The 18,549-nt window shown below is 40.9% G+C and overlaps 1 protein-coding gene across 1 annotated transcript in view; it reads right to left on the bottom strand.

Annotated features, from left to right (window-relative positions):
• The window catches only part of TRPA1 (transient receptor potential cation channel, subfamily A, member 1), a 67,971-nt gene that overhangs the window by 18,071 nt on the left and 31,351 nt on the right, over positions 1-18,549 (bottom strand). Inside the window, exons 13-21 of the mRNA XM_015412931.1 lie at positions 18,395-18,405; positions 15,766-15,787; positions 15,070-15,184; positions 13,446-13,612; positions 9,572-9,665; positions 9,109-9,168; positions 6,315-6,413; positions 5,112-5,182; positions 2,933-3,098 (exon numbers count right to left, since the gene is read on the bottom strand). Coding sequence (XP_015268417.1) covers positions 2,933-3,098; positions 5,112-5,182; positions 6,315-6,413; positions 9,109-9,168; positions 9,572-9,665; positions 13,446-13,612; positions 15,070-15,184; positions 15,766-15,787; positions 18,395-18,405 — 805 coding nt within the window. The remainder of the gene's footprint in view (positions 1-2,932; positions 3,099-5,111; positions 5,183-6,314; positions 6,414-9,108; positions 9,169-9,571; positions 9,666-13,445; positions 13,613-15,069; positions 15,185-15,765; positions 15,788-18,394; positions 18,406-18,549) is intronic.

The raw sequence follows: 18,549 nt of genomic DNA, 5'->3' as shown, positions 1-18,549 counted from the left end.
CATCAGGATTTTAAAAGACATTCCATCTGATATAAGAAAGAAGAGAAAGAATTATAAAGAGTTGATCCTATTTTTACAAACAAATGGCATCAGTTATAGATGGTTAATCCCAGAATGCATCATTTTCAAACTACACGATAAAAAAGAAAAGATTGACTCTGCTCTTAAGGCACGTGAATTTCTGCGACAACAGCTCGGGGAACCAGCTGAGGACGAGAAGGAAGAAGAAGAAAGCAAATCTGATGGCGAGTTAGGCTCGGGGTCTTCAGACGAGGACTCACCCTCTGAAAAGGGGGTGGCTGCCCCCAAAACTTCATATAAATTGAGGATTAGAAAAGAGAAGAATAAATAGTGACTGAAGGACTCTGATTTGTGCCTGAAAACTCTGAAATGATTTTGGGATGCTTGGGGGGTTTCTTTAAACAGTTAAATGAATAGTCAAAAGATAATTAACCTAGCATAGCCGACTATGTTCATTGTTCTAATAGCTTTTTAAAACTAACATTGAGTTATGCTGATGTATTGATCTCCTACTCTTGGGTTTTTAGTTATTAGTGGGTCTTTTTTCTTTCTCCCTTAGATGTAGTTCCCCTCCCTATATTTTTGGTTGTAGTTTGTAGTTTGTAAAAAATTAATAAAAAATTTCCCTCAGGGGGATCAAAAAACCCCCACACCAAACAATTTCATGGAGTGCCCACAAGTTCTTGTATTGCAAGAAAGGGAGAAAAGTACTTTCTCCCAAACACAGTCTTATAAACCTTGATCATGTCACCCCTCCGTCATCCTTTCTCCAAGCTAAAGAGCCCCAAGTGCTTTAATCTTTCTTTTTTCTTTTTCTTTTGGCATGGTAATTTTTTATTTTTTAAAGACAAACATAACATAAAGTGAGGGTATCCATTACCTCGTTAAAAATTCCTTACTTACAATCTCATACTTTAGCCAAACATTAATTAACCTTTCTTCACAGGGAAAGTGTTCCAATCCTTTTATCATTCTAGTTGCCCTTTTCTGCACTTTTCCCAATGCTATAATATCCTTGTTGAGGTGTGGTGACCAGAACTGTACACAGTACTCCAAATGGAGGTTGCACCATCGATTTATACAGGGACATTATGATACTGTCTTATTTGTGTTCAGTTCCCATCCTAATATTCCCGAGCATAGCATTGGCCTTTTTTATTGCAGTTGCACACTGTCTCAACATTTTAGTTGAGTTATCTACTACGACCCGAAGATCTCTCTCTTGGTCAGTCTCCAGTAGTTTGGACCCCATCAACGTATATTTATAGTTAGGATTTTTGGCTCCAATGTGCATTACTTTGCACTTGGCCACATTGAACCCCATTTGCCACGTTGACACCCACTCGCCCATCCTCGACGGTTTCCTTTGGAGTGCCTCACAATCCTCCCTGGTTCTCACCACCCTGAACAACTTCATGTCATCTGCAAATTTAGCCACTTCAGGAAGCTATAAACATTAAAGCCAACAGCTGATCTGTAGAATTAAAAACAGCACTTAAAATCCAAATTAAAAACTGAAGAAAAATAAAACAGTGTGACTGGTTTTGTCTTTTGCGGGGTGAGGGACCTCAACCATCTGGCACTTGAAGGGCATTAAATTTGACACTGCAACTGAGAAGACACTTCTCCTAGTCACAGTCTGAAAGGGGAAGTAATGTGTAGTTCACCATATGGATTCTTTTAAATCTGTCATACTAGTACTGCTTATGTATTTTATTTTTATAGTTTTCTTTTTTATCTATTGTTGTACATCGCCCAGAGTAATTCAGAAATATGATGATGACGATACTGCCACCTTACCTACAAAAAATAAGGAGAAGGGGCATGTTCTCTGATGACAATACATATGGACAAGAAAGAGCATATGGAAGAAGACTGATTTTTACATATCCTAGAATCAGGCCTTTCAGGCTTGGCTAATTTGGATTCAGAAGCAAAAATGTAGCCCCCCAAATATGAGGCCTGTTTTTAAGGGAATCTAGTATTGTGTATATTATGGTACTTTAATGTGAATGTGATCAGTGTACGGATAACAGTGGCCAAAATCTGCATCTCTGGGGGAAGTTGCAGCTTTTACACTCTCTGAAACTGGATAAAGATACTGTGCACAACAAATATCTGCTTTTCCACTGGAAAATACAAAAAAAGGGGAAATAACCAAAAATAGTAAATACAATCCCATCTAGAACAGGTTGGCAGGTTCTAGGTTGGCTCAATTAGCTTATTGACCCTAAAGAAGCATAAGTAGAAATTTAAGAGTTTTGTTCAAGTCCAGTAGCACCGTAGAGACCAACAAGAATTTTGGGGTATAAGCTTTCAAGAGTCAAAGCCCCCTTCTTCAGATACCTGAAAAAAAGCCTTGCCTCTTGAAAGCTTATACCCTGAAAATCTTGTTGGTCTCTAAGGTGCTACTGGAGTTGAACCTAGCTGTTCCACTGCACGGCTACCCTCTGAAACATTCTGAAGTTTTGTTATGGCAAACTTTAAGGGACCATGAACTTGAGCAATCTCCTGCATTAGCCTAGCAATACTGTTGGATTATGCCCAGAATTGCCTGTTTATAATCTCTACAAATAATTAAAAATACAGTAAGAATTACAATAATTTAAAATTGTGTTCATTTTTAGAGAAAAAATTACACAGTTGAAAATAAAATGACGTAATAGCTTATGTTTGTTGTTCAGAACTGTTTGCTGTTACCAAGAGAATACAAGAACTGTCTTGTTTGATCAGATTGAGACCCATGTACTCCAACATTCTGTTTCCAATTCTGATGTCTCTTGAAGTTTATAGTCATGTTATTTAGGCAATAGCTTTCCCATGTTGTTTGTCCCCAACACAGCTCATTGCCTTAGTTATCCTGGCTAAGAATGATTGATAGACCCATCCTTCATCCCCACAATTAATAAACTGTAATTAATGTAATTAATACCTTATTGTCAAAAGGTCCCCGCTGATTTTGTGTTCCATTGAAATTCCCTCCTGGCTCTATGTGGGTGATCAAAATGGTTAGTGGTATTAGGCCAAGAGAATACACACCTAGATTCATAAGATGAGCCCGGAACCCATAAGCCATCCTACAAAGGGGGAAAAAAAGACTTTTAGGTAATACTATAAGTGGATGGCATTTTCTATTTCACTGAACAAGGAGCATTTTTTCCAAGATAAACTTAACATATAACTCTTTTTAATATACATATATTACTATGTTCTGAGATACATAAACTATGTAGAGTCAAATTTCCCAGTTGCCAAGCTTGGGGGGGGGGAGAGAGAAAGGACCAGGACTGACAGAAGTTCTGGGCACAGGAAATACATTTGATGTACACAGGAAATCTGTGGGTGATGTTGTGTGTGACACAGGCAAAAGAGATCCTTGGCTTCACAGTCTTCAGTAAATTTACATCTCTAATCTATTACCTTTCAATTTATTGATCGCTCATCCAGCAGAGCTGCTGGCTCTGAGCGATTTACAGTTACACAAGTTTTCACAATATTTCATAGGGTAAGGGAGGACAACATATAATTCTTTAAATTGCACACTTTTGCAGCCGATGGGGATTTTGTTCAGCTGTAAGCTTCAGGCGTGTTCTGGACGGCATTCATTTTCGGCGTGGCTAGATGACTTCAGTTCTTCCCGAACTGCTTTTTTTGAGTCATAGTGCCGCACGGCCACCGCCTGGCCGGATTGGCTTCTTAATGCCGATGAGGTATTTTCCCATGCTTACGAGCTTACGAGCTGGACCTTCCATTTGCCGGCTAACACCTCCCCCACAGGGGTTTAGTGTGCCCACCCTCTCTAAGGAGTGGTGCCCATTTTATCTACTCACCGAAGCTTTCGAACCGCTGGGTGGACAGCGAGCTGGGAACAAGGCTGGTTGCTCACACCAGCACGGGCTAGAACTGACAGCAGCTCTGTTCAGATGTAAACCAGAGGATAAATCCTCTGCACCACCGCTGCCCTTGTACAGATGTAAAAGTCAATGAGCTACTGATTCCATCTGGCTCACGTGAAGTCTCACTAGAAGACCTGATATTTGGAGGATGATTGTATGAACAATACAGAGTAGTTTAATGAGACCTACCAAAGCTAGTGAGGGTCTCAAAGAGGCACAGCTTACTAGGAGTTAAAGCCTCGACTTTGTATTAAAAGGACTGGTCTGGTAACCTCAGTATTACAGGAAGCTAAATTTTCAACTAAATTTTCATATTACAGTAGCTGCATATAGGAATAATATTTTACTGAAATTTTCATTTTTTAGTTTATTAATCAAAATATTTATACCTATCTTTCCCTTGTGGATCAAGCTAGTATATAATTTGAAATGAAAAAACAACCATTCATAATAAAATAAACCCCTTCACTACCTACCCACAAAAATACTTGCTGATGATACGCCATTAAAAACCTAGCAAATAAAACAGCCTTACAGTGTCTCATAAAACCTTCTAAGGATGGTGTCCTCCTCACCTCCTCAGTACAATCATTCCACAAGTGAAAAAGGAATGGGTTCTGGTTGATTGTCATGCAAGCAATCTACAATGGGTGGACAGACAGAAGGGGACAGCTAGAGAACTGCAAGTAGGACATGGGGACATATCTTCCTAGTTAGTCTCTGTCAGACCTAAGTTAAATTCAATTATTATTTGCTTTGGCACACATTTTAGAGGATAAATTCCATAGCATTTTATTTACAGGAAAGTACTAGTGATGATGTGCTGGGCCTCTGTATTACTTATTCAGTGTTGGTTCTGTTCTCTGTGCTCAAGAGGGTGAGGAAACTTTTGTTAATGAGGTAGGATACAGAACAGGATACTGCAGTCCAAATGTGAGGAAAGCAGAAATTGCAAAAAACAAAAACACCCAACTAAAGTGCCTTTTATTCATACAAACCACCCCTCGAAATTAATTAAATGTAATTTATTTATAATGTTTGACCATAACTTAATACACCAGCTGTAGGGGTGGGCATATCTAGTTGATAGAAAGGAGACACAAGTGAGTTTCTTCTTTGCATTTTTTCCCAATAAACGCTAACTAGAACTTTCTAAATAGAAAATTTGCAGAGCTAATGAATAAAAACACCCACCATTTCATGAGTAAATATTCTTTACAGACAGGATGACTGAGCAATTCAACACGATTATGACGTACCATAGCCTGGAAAACAGGATACACAATTAATATACTTCATAATTGCAAGATACTACTTGCAAGATACAGAACTATTTAGTAATTGTAGTAGCCAAGTTGGGGGAAAATCTCTTATCTTTGTTTTTAATTACACTGTAGCATACATTATCTTTTATTGTTCTTACCATGTTTTAAAATTATGAAAAATATCATAGAGATAAATATGTAGACATAAAAATGAAACCTGTATTATCTGGAAGAAACAAAATTCAAATGCAAGTTTTTCATTCTTCCAACAAGATAGATCAAAATGGTCAAAATGGTCAAAGTGGTCAAAGTGGTGTTGGTCTGAAGCCACCACCTATATATACAACTATGTAATTCCATTTCATTGTCTGACAAAGTGTGCATGCACATGAAAGCTCACACCCTGAATAAAATTTTGTTGGTCTTAAAGGTGCCACTGGACTCAAACTTCATTCTATCCTCCCAATAGTTAATTCAAATATAATTTGAAGGATGTTTATGCTTGCCCAGATGCAAATAATTAGTGTAACTATACAAAATAGCTTGAGAATATGCCAACAATTTAAAAAAAACACCTTTCAAGTCCCAGAGCAATTTCATTTCTTTATCTTACGGTATTTTGCATGCATTTTAAAAATCCCAAAGAACATTAAAGAACATTCAAATTATTTCTAGACCAAGAGTTCTAACAGTGCAATCATAAGCTTCAACTGACTTAGAAGGGCATAATGCAATTTAAGGTGGCACTATAGGCATTATCATAATTTATATTCTGGGCCATTTGCTTTAAATTTAGAATCCATTTTCCAAATTTTTCTCTGATGGAATACAAATGCCTCATTCTTATTTAGAAATGTTGCACCTTAGTGATTATGTTGAATCGTGGGTTGGTTAAAAAGCCCATGTATTATTTTCACTGTTCTGGTTATATTCCAGAATTAGGAGGTTATCTGGCATGGTTAAAAGATCTGAGTGCCAACTAACATAAGCATCTAACCATGTGGAGAGGGCACTCATTTTTTAGCTGCCTGGTGGCGACTATGAATCAATGATAAGATTAAATTTAAATGTAAAGGAACTCTGAAGGAAGAGGGCCAACATGGAGAGGGAAATCACATACAGCATAGCTTACATTTAGCGAGATAAGTGGTTCATAGACTATGTCTTCATCTTCCTTTAATTTCTTAGTTAAGTTCAAGGGACACTGAAGGTACCTGAAGTTATATTCAACCTGTGCAAGTGCAAACCAAGAGAATCTCAGCTTCACTTTAATAAACAATCAAACCTAGAAACAGTCTACTCCTATACGGCTCTGCAGCAAGCTCTGACAATATGCAAGCACTGTCAATGAAAAGCTCAGAAAGATATCAGGACTTGTGGGCCTGGGGGCATGGAGGGGGTGTGCAGGCGAGGTAAAATACAACCAGATGATAGTGATTTGGGTGAAAAAAGGCCACAGCTTTGATTGATTACACTGCAGGAGCACTGGCGCAGCATTATAATCATCTTAGCCCATGGCAGGTTCTACTACACATTACAGCTGTTATGAACATTGAAAAACTTCCTTGACAATTGTGAGACGTCACCAGAGGATATGAATCTCTGAGAGACATTTTTTGTCCTACATCTTTGTTCAGAAGAAGATCTTCCTTCGAAACGGCAAGACATTCCGGAGATCACCGTCAATATATTTTTCTATGATTATGTATATTATTTTTGTTCACTTTTCTATAATTCTTTAAAGACATATATTAAGCGTCACTTTTTCACAGTTTTTCTTGTTCTCTGTATTATCTCATTACTGTGCCAATCAATTGTTACTATAACCCCTGGGAGTGACATGGGTGCCAGCTGCTACATGGTTCCCCTGCCACCGAGTGCTGCAAGGCCTGCTAACAGCCCCTGAGGTGGGCATGCCACTAAATTGGCTCCACCTGAAGACCCCTTTAGGGAGTCTCCAGAACCGTGGGATGTGGCATGCAGGCAGCACCTCCCTAGCCAAAAGGATCCATACCAGTGCCCAAATTGCCCAAAGTTGTGACAATCAGGAAAAACAAACAATAAACCCATTGTAATGATTTCATGTATAACTGTGTGTGTGTGTCTTTAAAAGTTTGGTTGCATGGCTGTGTGATAATCTAGAGTGGTTGAAACAGGCAAGTGGTGTGATTGGTGAGTGACAGAGAGGGGGAGGGGTTTTGGAAGTGATGCTGTGTGGATGATATGTATGTCTATCAGCAGTGACAGTTAGAGGTTGGACAGCTGAATAAGACAGTTGAAAAAGACAGTGGATAGTTAGTTCATTCTGGGGTCTGAAAAGAAGCAGTCTGTGTGTGCAGTTAAGAACAGCTGAGGTTGTTCTGAGAGAATAGTAAAAAATGAATGAAAGTAATTGAAGACAAAGTTTAGGAAAGGCTGTATGTCCTGGAGAGAAATAGTGAACCTACATGACCTTGAGTTAAAGTTACAAAGTTACATGCCAAAATCCATGACAGTGTGAGAGAAAAGTATGTGAAAAACCAGTTGGAATTGTTCAGTATTTACTCATTCCTAGATACAGAATACTATCCTGTTATTTATGAATTATATCAATAAATCTACTTTTATTTAAGCATACCAGCTCTGAAAGGAATCGATCCTCAGGAAACACATAGCCCCTCGAAAGCCTAAACCCTCGATCTACCTACCCAGTAATAGCAAGAGTAACACCATAAAGGTTTGGAAAGCCTCAAATTTCCTGGTGGCAGCCGGATACACATAATAAATTAAAACATAAAGAACACTTTAAAGGGAAACCAGACCTCCCCAGTTAAGAGGTCGTCACACCCATATTAACTGAAACACACGGAGGGTGGGTGGGAAAGCCGTGATGATCAGAGCCAAAGTCCAGGCAGCGACTCACTTATTTAGGGGAGGGGCAGGCAGGTGATGCCCACAGGACTGCCCGCAGCCCTGCCAATCTGATGTGAGCACCACATACCAGGGCTGACTTGCTGCCACTGCAGGACCCGACCCCCACACTGTCCATGCAGCCCACCAAACACCGGCTACATGGGCAGCCTCGATGCTCTCCCCCAGCCCTGGAGCCACAAAAGCAGCGATGGGGTAAGTCCCAGCTGCGTCTTCTGATAATTCGCACATGTCAAAATCTGAAGCTTCTTTGCAAAATCTGAAGTCTTCTTTGTCTGTTTTTAACCAACATTTCTTCCTTTACACCCATCACATCATGTACTATTAAGAATATTCAATTCCTGCCAAAACCTTGTTTTGGAAACTACCTCAGACTAGGGAAATTAAATAACTTTAGATATGTTTGCCAAATTAGTTAAATTATTCATACCTAAAAAGTAGGTTTTCTTTTTGGAGGCAATTGTATAAAACTAAGTGTAATGCAGACATCAACTTTTTAATCTCTAGTGAATTCCATTTAAACTATAATTTAAATGCTATTGTTTATAATACAAACAGCACTGTAATTTTTGAAAGAGCCAGGCCAGTGTAGTCATTAGGCAAGGATCTGGGTTCCCTAACCAGCCCCAAATCTCACTGACTGTGTAATCCATGCTCAGAAATTGAGTTAAATGGGACTTACTCCCTAGGAAACAGTTGCAGCCTGGGTTGGTATAGACCACTCACTATTTTTCAGACTATCTTCCTTCACATTATTATGAAGATTAAACCAAGGATGGAGAACCATATACACAGCCCTGAGATCTTGGAGAAAACTTGGCATAAAAACAGAGGTAAGATTATGCAATTTGGTGAACTTGTAGCATACAAAAATAATACATTTTTAGTCAACTAGACTTGATGACCTTTTTTATTAATACAAAACAAGGTATCCAAGTAAACTATATATGCTAATACACAAAATGCTTTAGCAACTCCAAAATGTCTCAATATAGTAAACTTTGCTTTTTACTTACACAGAAGTCTCTGCATGCCTTTTCCTCTGATGATTCAATAATGCAATTGTCTAAAACTAACTTGTAGGGACAAAGAAAAGAAGTTTAGTAGTAACAGAATATTTAAGTGGAATTGGTAGAAAAAGACATTATTAAACCAAAAATTAAGCAAAAGACTAGGACAAGGTAACAACTGTGAATGAAGCAATTAGCCATTCAGATTTTTTAAAAATGATAATCATTTCCACCATGAATCCTTATAGGCATGTTTTGGTAATATAGTAATAATTTTCATGCTCACTCAAGTTATTGAACATGAGGAAGAATACCTTCTGATTTATTTCATTTTTCTTACAAAATATTCTAGTGTAAGATACAAAAATATTTCCATTAACAGAAAACCCTTCTACACAGAGATGAATACATTTTAATTCAGCTCTATATTATTACTGCAGTTTAAACTATACAGTAACAACTGCCTTACTTTAAAACATTCAGGTAGATATTCAACCATCTCCAATATAGCACATTTATTGGTGGTAGAATGGTGAGAAAATGCTGCCACAGTCTCTTCCCATCTGAAAAGGAAATAAGATGAAGTTGCTCAGAACAATTACTGTAATCATAAGTTAAAAGGAGATACAGCCAGACTTACCTCAGAGGGTTCTTGTGAGGATAAAATGGAGGACAAAACAATGTTAGCCATGTTGGGTCCCCACTGGGGAGAAAGGTGGATTATAGGGCTGCCAACCTCCAGGTGGTGGCTGGACAGAGATCAGTTCCCCTGGAGAAAATTGCCACTTTGGAAAGTGAACTCTATAGCATTATACCACATTGAAGTCTCTCCCTTCCCCAAACCCCACCTTCCTTAGGCTCCATCCCCAAAATCTCCAGGTATTTCCCAACCCGGAGCTGGCAACCCTAGTGGATTATGACATTTGTTATAAATGTAATTTTGCTTGGAGTTCACCAAAAAAGACTGATTTCTCATGCTGATGTTTCAATATTGCTGCAATTCTTTTGGCAGAAGGCAGAATTGCTCATTCAGTATTCAAACTACAATAAAATACTGTGAGTTTGGTGAGTACAGCAAGCAGGATTGTTTTTTGAATGGGCCCATTTTTGAAGGAGGTTATTTTGCTTCTGAACATTTTTTGGAGGTAAATAGCATAAAGCTCTCTTCTTAGTAACTGAAATGATGTTTTAAAATCCAAGCAGTTTGAGGCTGTAAATTGCTTTAGTGAAATTTTAGATTTTCTCATTTTGCCCAGCTAAGAAAGAAGTCTGAGTAACAGAACAAGTAAAGGCAGAAGAATGAGCTAGCAGCTGCGTGACATAAAAATCATGAAAATACCACTCATATAATAAAGATGATCACTCCTGGTGGTAGAAAGTGCTGTCAAGTCACAGCTGATTTAGCTACCCCACAGGGTTTTCAAGGCAAGAAGTGGTTTGCCATTGGCTGCCTCCACATCATGCCCTGGTATTCATTGGTGGTCTCCCATCCAAATACTAGCCAAGTCTGACCATGCTTAGTTTCCAAGATCTGATGAGATCAGGCTAGCCTGGGCTATCCAGGTCTGGGCATCTGTCCTAGTAGTCTATTTATTTTATTTATTTCTTTGGATTTGTATCCCGCCCTCCCCGAAGGCTCAGGGCAGCTAACAGAGGCATAAATGCCAGATTATAACAATAAAAACAGTATAAAATACAATAATACACATACTACAGTTAAATAATATTCTTAAAATAAATTATCGGTGCTCCAATACTCACTCCGAATCGTGAAACCAAGATGGTGTTCTAAGATGTTATATCTGAACAACCTCAGCAATGTATGTCCCCACAACCCTGTCATCCCCTAGGGACGTCCCGCTCCCTCCGATGATACCCGCAACAGCGGTGGTGGTATGCGTTGGTGGGAAGGCGTTGATGGAATAGTAGTGACGGCGGCTCCTACTCGAAAGCCTGGCAGAAGAGCTCCATTTTACAGGCCCTGCAGAACTGTACAAGGTCCCGCAGGGCCCAGATCTCCTCTGGGAGCTCATTCCACCAGATAGGAGCCGCCACCGAGAACACCCTAGCCCTGTTCGTAGCAAGTTTGATGGTTTGGGGGCCTAGGATATCCAGGAGATTTTGGCTCCCTGACTGTAGTGCCCTTGGGGGAACATGCAGGGAAAGGCGGTCTAAATTTAGGTCTCTTAAGTCAGGGGAAAATGCAGTCCAAACTTCAGATAAAAAATAATAATCTAGAAACTGAATATTTTTCTAGTGAGTATATACAGCTACAACATTTGAATTCCACAATATGCAAGCATATTAGGAGTATTGGAATCTGGCATACAGGAGAATTCAAATGTATAAACACTGGAATTTACACACTGGAAAATAAAAATCTTCCTCCAATATTTAAACTGATATAACTACAGGTATTTTTCATCATACCCCTGAAAGCAAATACTTATCATTAAAAAGAATTTATATTCATGGTTTGGTACTAATAGGCTACACTATCTCAATTTTACAGTGAACAAAGTTATTCAGCAAATTTACTAATTTTAAAAATATTTATTTATTTTATTTATTTATACTTTCATTTGTACCCCGCTCACCCCCGAAGGGCTCTGAGCGGCTTACACGGTGCATGGTGCAGAGACCTATGCAGAAACCCTAACTACCATGTTTCCCCGAAAATAAGACACTGTCTTATATTTATTTTTTCTCAAGAAGACACACTAGGGCTTATTTTCAGGGGATGTCTTATTTTTATTAAGTATAATACAACAATCTACATTTATTCAAATACAGTTAAGTCATCTTCTTCTGGAACATCGTCATAACTCTCATCACTAGGTCTTATTATCGGGGTAGGGCTTATACCACAAATGCATAGAAATCCTGCTAGGGCTTATTTTTTGGGTATGTCTTATTTTCGGGGAAACAGGGTATTGCCACAGTACATCTGGGGTGGGGGGGGAGCCCTATCAGGTACCCTCCCGGCTCCGATCGTTCGTTTATCCGGTGAGTGGGCGACTTCTTCCAGTTCTCTCCGGTGCGGCTTTCGCGGCCTCCGCTGTTCTTTCGGCTCTCTGGCGACTCCTCTCGGGGGCTGTTGGTTATGGGCCCTGGTGCGCAGCTGCGGTGGGCATCACAACGTCCTCCTGCTGGCCACATCATCAGCTGCTGAGCCAACTGCCTCCTTGGGATGTCGCTGCCTCTCTTCATCGCCTCCGTGCTGACCGCCGCCGTGTTGCCACCGCTTCTTGATTTCTCGCTCGGCTGGAGCCCAATTTCGAGGGAGGGGTACCCCCCTGTCCTCCTACGGACAGGTACCCATTTACCTAATTGCCCCGAGGGGCTTTTGGACTGCTGGGTTGGCAGGAGCTGGGGCAAGGGTCGGGAGCTCACCCCGACCACGGTGGTATTCGAACCGCTGTTACAGCTGTTCGAGATGACTATTTCTACAGGCATTTAACTGCCTGTGCCACCGCCACCGCCCAGATAGGTGCAGTTTTTCCTGTGATGCTAAGAAATTTCTCCTTCATGGAAGATTGCAGAACTTGGGTCTGTATAACATCTTTACAACTTACATAGCATGGAAATTAATGAATGGATTTGTGAGTCTTATCTTTTTTCTTATGTCAAACTATAGAGTAAGCTGGAATCAGAACTCTGACGTGTAACTGAAGTTTGAAAACAAGCTGTGTATGGGTGTGTATAATTCAATGTAGAATGTATACATGGCACCGGAGCAGGGTGGGTTTAACTCTTTCCTCCTGCATCCTTTTCTCAATCCAAACTAATCTTCTGAAAGCTGCCATTAGCCCCAACATGGGGGAGCAGGATTCCTAATATCATGTTGCATTTGACCCTTAAACAGTTTTGGTTCCTGGAATAAGTGTTGATGACTGTATCTAAAAGCACTGGCAAATTTTAATAATAATAATAATAACAATAACAACAACAACAACAACAACAATAATAATAATAATAATAATGTTAAATGAATTATGCAACAAGTATTATCTTTGAGTTCATTGGAAAATCAATAAGGTTACGTTTCTCAGAATGAGATTCATGAGTAGACTTTTCAGAGAGAGGATGAGTGAGAGAAATGGGGAGGAAGACAAAAGGGCAATAATGGATTCCTTTTACTTTTGCTAGAGAATGCTGAAGAGAAAAAAAATGAATTCCATAAGAAAAGGTAAAGAAATTATATAGTTAAAAAACAGTTAATTTGATTTTGGTGTAGGAGTAGTTTAAAATCGTGGAAGCACATTATGAATAATATTATTAGACCTAGGAAGCATTATATTATACAGGACTTCACACATTGTTACCCATTATAAGCATCTCACCTTTTATGTAAGATGACAACATTCACAACATCTTTCCGACCATTGTGTATTGCCTCATGAAGAAAAGAAGCATCAGCTTTGTTCAAGACTATTTTGGCCCCGGCATCGAGAAGCATCCTAACTGCTTTTGCATGACCTTCACTGGCAGCAAGATGAAGACCTGTATTCTTTTTCCACAGGACACATATCAAATATATCAGTAAAAATTTCCACACAAAAACAAGTTCTATCAACCACTCTCAGTAGATCACAACGGCACTGCTAACTTATGAAGCTGCAGAATGTAACCTTGGTTCCATTGCTCATTTTCTTAGATTCCTCCCCCCATTTTCCCCAAATATAATGAAATATTACTTTATTATATGTCAGCTAAAGTACTCAAACATAAAGAAACCACTGTAAGTAACCTGATCCACAGAGTCCACATTTAGAAAAATAAAACATTTCTAATTTTTTTGCTGGGTGGTGTTACTGTAAGAAACTTTAAGAATTATCAAGTCTACCATTGCACCTCTAAGCAGAGCTACACCCTTCTAAGTCCACTGAAAGCGATGGACAATCAGGAGATTTGATTTCAATATATTTAGAAAGGTACAGCTCTGTTTAGAATTTCAGTGTAAGTTACACACAATTTCTATCCAGTACATACATTCTTAGGAATTACCCTACTGAACACAATGGCTACACCTCTAAGAAAAGAGCAATGGATCAAAATGAAACTGATTTCAGTGGAGAGAAGTCAGGTACATGCTGGATAACAGAATGATTTTTTATTGAAGAAAAACATTTATATGATTGTTATACACCACAACAATATAACTACTCAGAAAATTAATTATGTGATAAAATGTAGTGACCATTTATCTAAAAGAAATTCAAACTACTATCTGAGTCCAGTTAAACTAAAATTGAGAGATTTAAATTGATGTGATCCTATAGTTTTCAAAAGAGAACACAAGACATACAGTGTTTCTCCTTTTAAAAAAAAGACCTCTACCACTTTTAAATCCAATTTAGAGGCTAAATTTATCCATTCATTTAAAACATTTCTATGACACCTTTCCATCCAATTCAGGGTCCACAAAGCTTTTGTGAAAATGCAATAACTACAAGCAGGGCTTTTTTTGTAGAAAAAGCCCAGTAGGAACTCATTAGCATAACAGGCCACACCCAACAGCAGAAACTCGTTAACATATTAGGCCACACACCTGAAAGCACATCTCATTAGCATGTTAGGCCACACCCCCATGTTACCAGAAGTCTGGTCATCCAGCCACACCCAGCTTTTGCTTCTTATTCTGTTTACCTTGTTTGTTGTCAAAACCCAGGGCTTTTTTTTGTAGCAGGAACTCCTTTGCATGTTAGGCCACACATCCCTAATGTAGCCAATCCTAATGAGTTTCTGCTGTTGGGTGTGGCCTATTATGCTAATGAGTTCCTGCTGGGTGTGGCCAACTCGGGAGCCAGCCGGAACTTCGTTCCTGTGCGTTCCTGCCCCAAAATAGCCCTGACTACAAGGATTCCTCACACTGCAATGATATTTCCATGTGAAAATGGTTCACCCTAACTCTCCTGCTTCATAACACTTTCCAATACCATGTCTGGAGATTATGAATTCACCTACCCCATCTTCATCCTCTTTGTCTGTGCACTTAACATTGGTATCCAAAATTATCTGCATTGTGCGAGTATAGCCTCCAAAGGCAGCATGATGCAGAGCTGTCCAGCCTTTAAAATCACTTTTTGGGGGAAAACAGAAATAAATTGGAACAAAACACTGCCATAATTTTTATGTCATATATACTGTACCAACTTATTTCAAAAAAGGAAAATATAGGTATGCTGAGGTCAGGTGTTTGTACAGGAAGAGCCTGGTGGTTTTGCGGTATAATAATTTTTTTTCTGGAGTCTGGGAAAGGTGGTGAAAAGTGCCATCAAATCAAAGCCAACCCTGTAAGGTTTGCAAGGCAGGAGAAAAACAGAAGTGGTTTGCCATTGCCTGCCACTGCACAGCAACCCTGGACTTCCTTGGGTGGTCTCCCATCCAAGTACTAACCAGGGTTACACTACTAACCCCTAATTCAAGATCATTTATGAATAAATTAATTAGGACTGGTCCCAATACTGATTCTTGTAGGACCCCACTGCTTACTTCCAGGCCCGTAGCCAGGATTTCTTAATTCAGGGGACCTTTAAATAAGTCAGGGGGCACTAATAAAAATAAAATAAAATAAACTCACACTCGCAGGCAGGAGCAGGGTTATTTCCCCTATTGTGGAGGGTGGGTGTAAGTGGAAGTCAGTCACTGACTCCAAGTAACCTGAGGAGGATCCCCTCCTCCTCTCATTTCCCCCCGCAACCGCATTGGCTCTGTGGAGTGCAGGGAACTACGCCAAAAGTGGCGGGTTCCTGTTCGGTTCCTTATTTCTTTCTTCCTGGCTGACTTTGTGCTTCCACTGTGACTTTGCCTCGGTCACACCCACACCCACTGCCCTGCAGGGGGGCTTTCTGCTGCAACACTTCTCAGGCTTGGAAGTGGTAGCCCGGCCTGCTGGGGAGACAAGCAAAGGAAGAGAGGTGGGTGAGCAGATGGGATGGAGATGGCTGCTCTGCTGCCACTGGTGGTTTGTGTGCGCCCTGCATTGGTGCAACCGGGCTGGACTGAGCAGTCGGGAGCTAAAGGAAAAACCCGGGAGGGGAAGCTGAGGGAGTGCTGTGTTTCTCTCTCCCTTGCCGGCCAGCTTCCTTGGCAATGAGGGCACAGGCACATGCAAGCGAGCGAGGTCTGCAGTCTTGCACTGGAGGGAGAAATCTCTGTAGTTGCAGGTTCAGCCACAGAACCCACAGCCCCCTGGCCGCACCTCACCTGCCAGCCCGCTTGCCTGGCTGCCATGCACCGCTTCATGCCGTGGCTTAGGGATGTGCATTCGGTTCGTCTGAGCTGAATGCACCCCCGAAAATGGCCCATTCGGGCCTCCTTCGGGCTGCTGTGGGCCAATTCAGATTCTCTGATCTGAATCGGCCCCAGTATATCCTATGGGCCATTGAAGTCAATGGCAAAAACATGGTATATTCTGGGGGATGGAGGGGAGGTGGTTTGAGGGAGAGGCTCCAAACTCACAGGATGGCTGCTGGAGCCGCTCCCCAAGATACCCACCAAGTTTCAAGATCATTGGACCAGGGGGTCCAATTCTATGGGCCCCCACACAGGTTGCCCCCACCCCCTCCATTGTTCTCTATGGTGGGGAAAAACGTTACAAAGTTTTTTTTTTAACTGTGCCACGCCACCACTTGGGTGGCGCAGCTGTCTGGACAGTGCCTGGAGCATTGTTGCAAAAAGCAAGCAGTTGGGCAAGGGATGTGTGATCATCTGAACCTGCTTAAAAATATCCCTGATCAAATCTACAGCGGGAACAAATCACGGTACATTTGCCATGTGACCACAGCCTTAGTCATAATATCAGGACTATCTCATGTCCCAGTCAGCTTTTGTCCCAAACAGTTATGTGTAAAGGCAGTCCCTGCCACACGGCAGGGAAAAGGACGCTCGAACTGCGGCTAATGTGAGCCGCGGCAAAGTTGAGACGGCGCGGCGGGATCTCACGGATCCCCCGAGCCACAGCGCCGTCGCTCCCCGGCACGATCAGATGCCGGGGAGAAAGCGATGGTGGGGAGGGGAGCCTGGCGAAGTGCGCATGCTCACACATGCGCAGTTCGGCCAAGAGCCGGGGATGCACCGGCGAGGACGCGCCGGCGATCCCACGGTCAGCGTTGCTGCGGCCCTTCGAAAAGAACCACCTCGGTAGGTGGTTCTTTTTTGGTGCGGAGCAGCGCTGGAAGGGCCGGATCAGGGACGGAGACAGTATGCTTCCCAGATGTTGCGATGGGATCGCGCCTGTTTGCTCCGCCCCCGTTCCGTCCCGCTCCCGGCCCAAAAGGCCTCGTATGGACAGGACCGGAAATAAGCTTCTTTGCAGACAGAAACTAGCAGATTTGACTTAATTTGACTTCAGGAACTATAAAAAGACCCCCCCCCAAAAAATGGAGGGAAATTAGGTATATTAGGTACATAAGAGGACAGGTCGTATTGGTCAGCTCATGTTTTTCCATCTAAGCCTACCTACTTCTATTCTTAAGAACACAACATACAGTTTTTCAAGACTGGTAGCTATGATCTAACGTCTCCCTTTTTCTTAATCTCCTCTCCTCTTTCTTTAACTATGGCCCATGTTCCCCACTGCTCTGACACAGCTCCTGGTTCCTGTGATGGAACCTCCTTTCATCTCTCCAAAAGCCCCCCTCCAGATCCCATGGTTCCCTGGCTCCTCTCCACTCCTTTTCCCCATGTCTCCAGCGTAAGTACCTCTCTCAGCTATATAAGCCTCCACCTTGCATTATCTTTCATTCTCTCTCTCTAGTTGGCCTTCCTGTTCTCTTCAGAGACACACATCCATATCCATACCACTCCTTCATGGAATAGCCACAAACAGGTATCTTATTTACCCATTGGGTATCTTATTTGGGACTTGTCAAAATAGATATCTGAAGTATTTTATTTTGACTTGTCATGTATTTTGATTGTCAACTGCTTTTTCAATTTCCTTTCTATATTGCCTTCAAACTATCGACTTATAATTAATAAAAGTTAGACTTTTTAGAACAATGGTCTTATTCTCTAATGGGAAAAATACTGCATCAGTCTGCAATCTGTATGAACAAAAACTGGCATCTCGAAAGGACCAGAGTTTGAAGGATGTGTAAATGGTCACACGTGTAGTTCCTCCTGTTCCCTGGGTAACAAAGCTGCCTTGAGCCAAGAGGACATGCAGGATGAAAATAATTTCTATTTTCGTAAATGATAAAAATTATGGCTGCAATTAGTTATTTACTTAATTGGCAGGAGCAGAAATAGCTACAATCAACATAGCTCTGTAAAACTGCCAGTGAGCTAAGTAACATTCTTGTAATGCCCAACATCATATTACATGTAATGCATTTATTATCCATGTTAACAACATGTTTTCAATGACAGCTCTGATTAATTTACAGGATGGTTATTAAAAGCACACAATTACTCTATATGTATTATAAGGAAGCAACAGAG

This window comes from Gekko japonicus, unplaced genomic scaffold (assembly GCF_001447785.1).
Source record: "Gekko japonicus isolate JY-2015 unplaced genomic scaffold, Gekko_japonicus_V1.1 scaffold1659, whole genome shotgun sequence".
Taxonomy (NCBI): domain Eukaryota; kingdom Metazoa; phylum Chordata; class Lepidosauria; order Squamata; family Gekkonidae; genus Gekko; species Gekko japonicus.
This window is presented reverse-complemented; position numbering and strand designations above follow the sequence as displayed.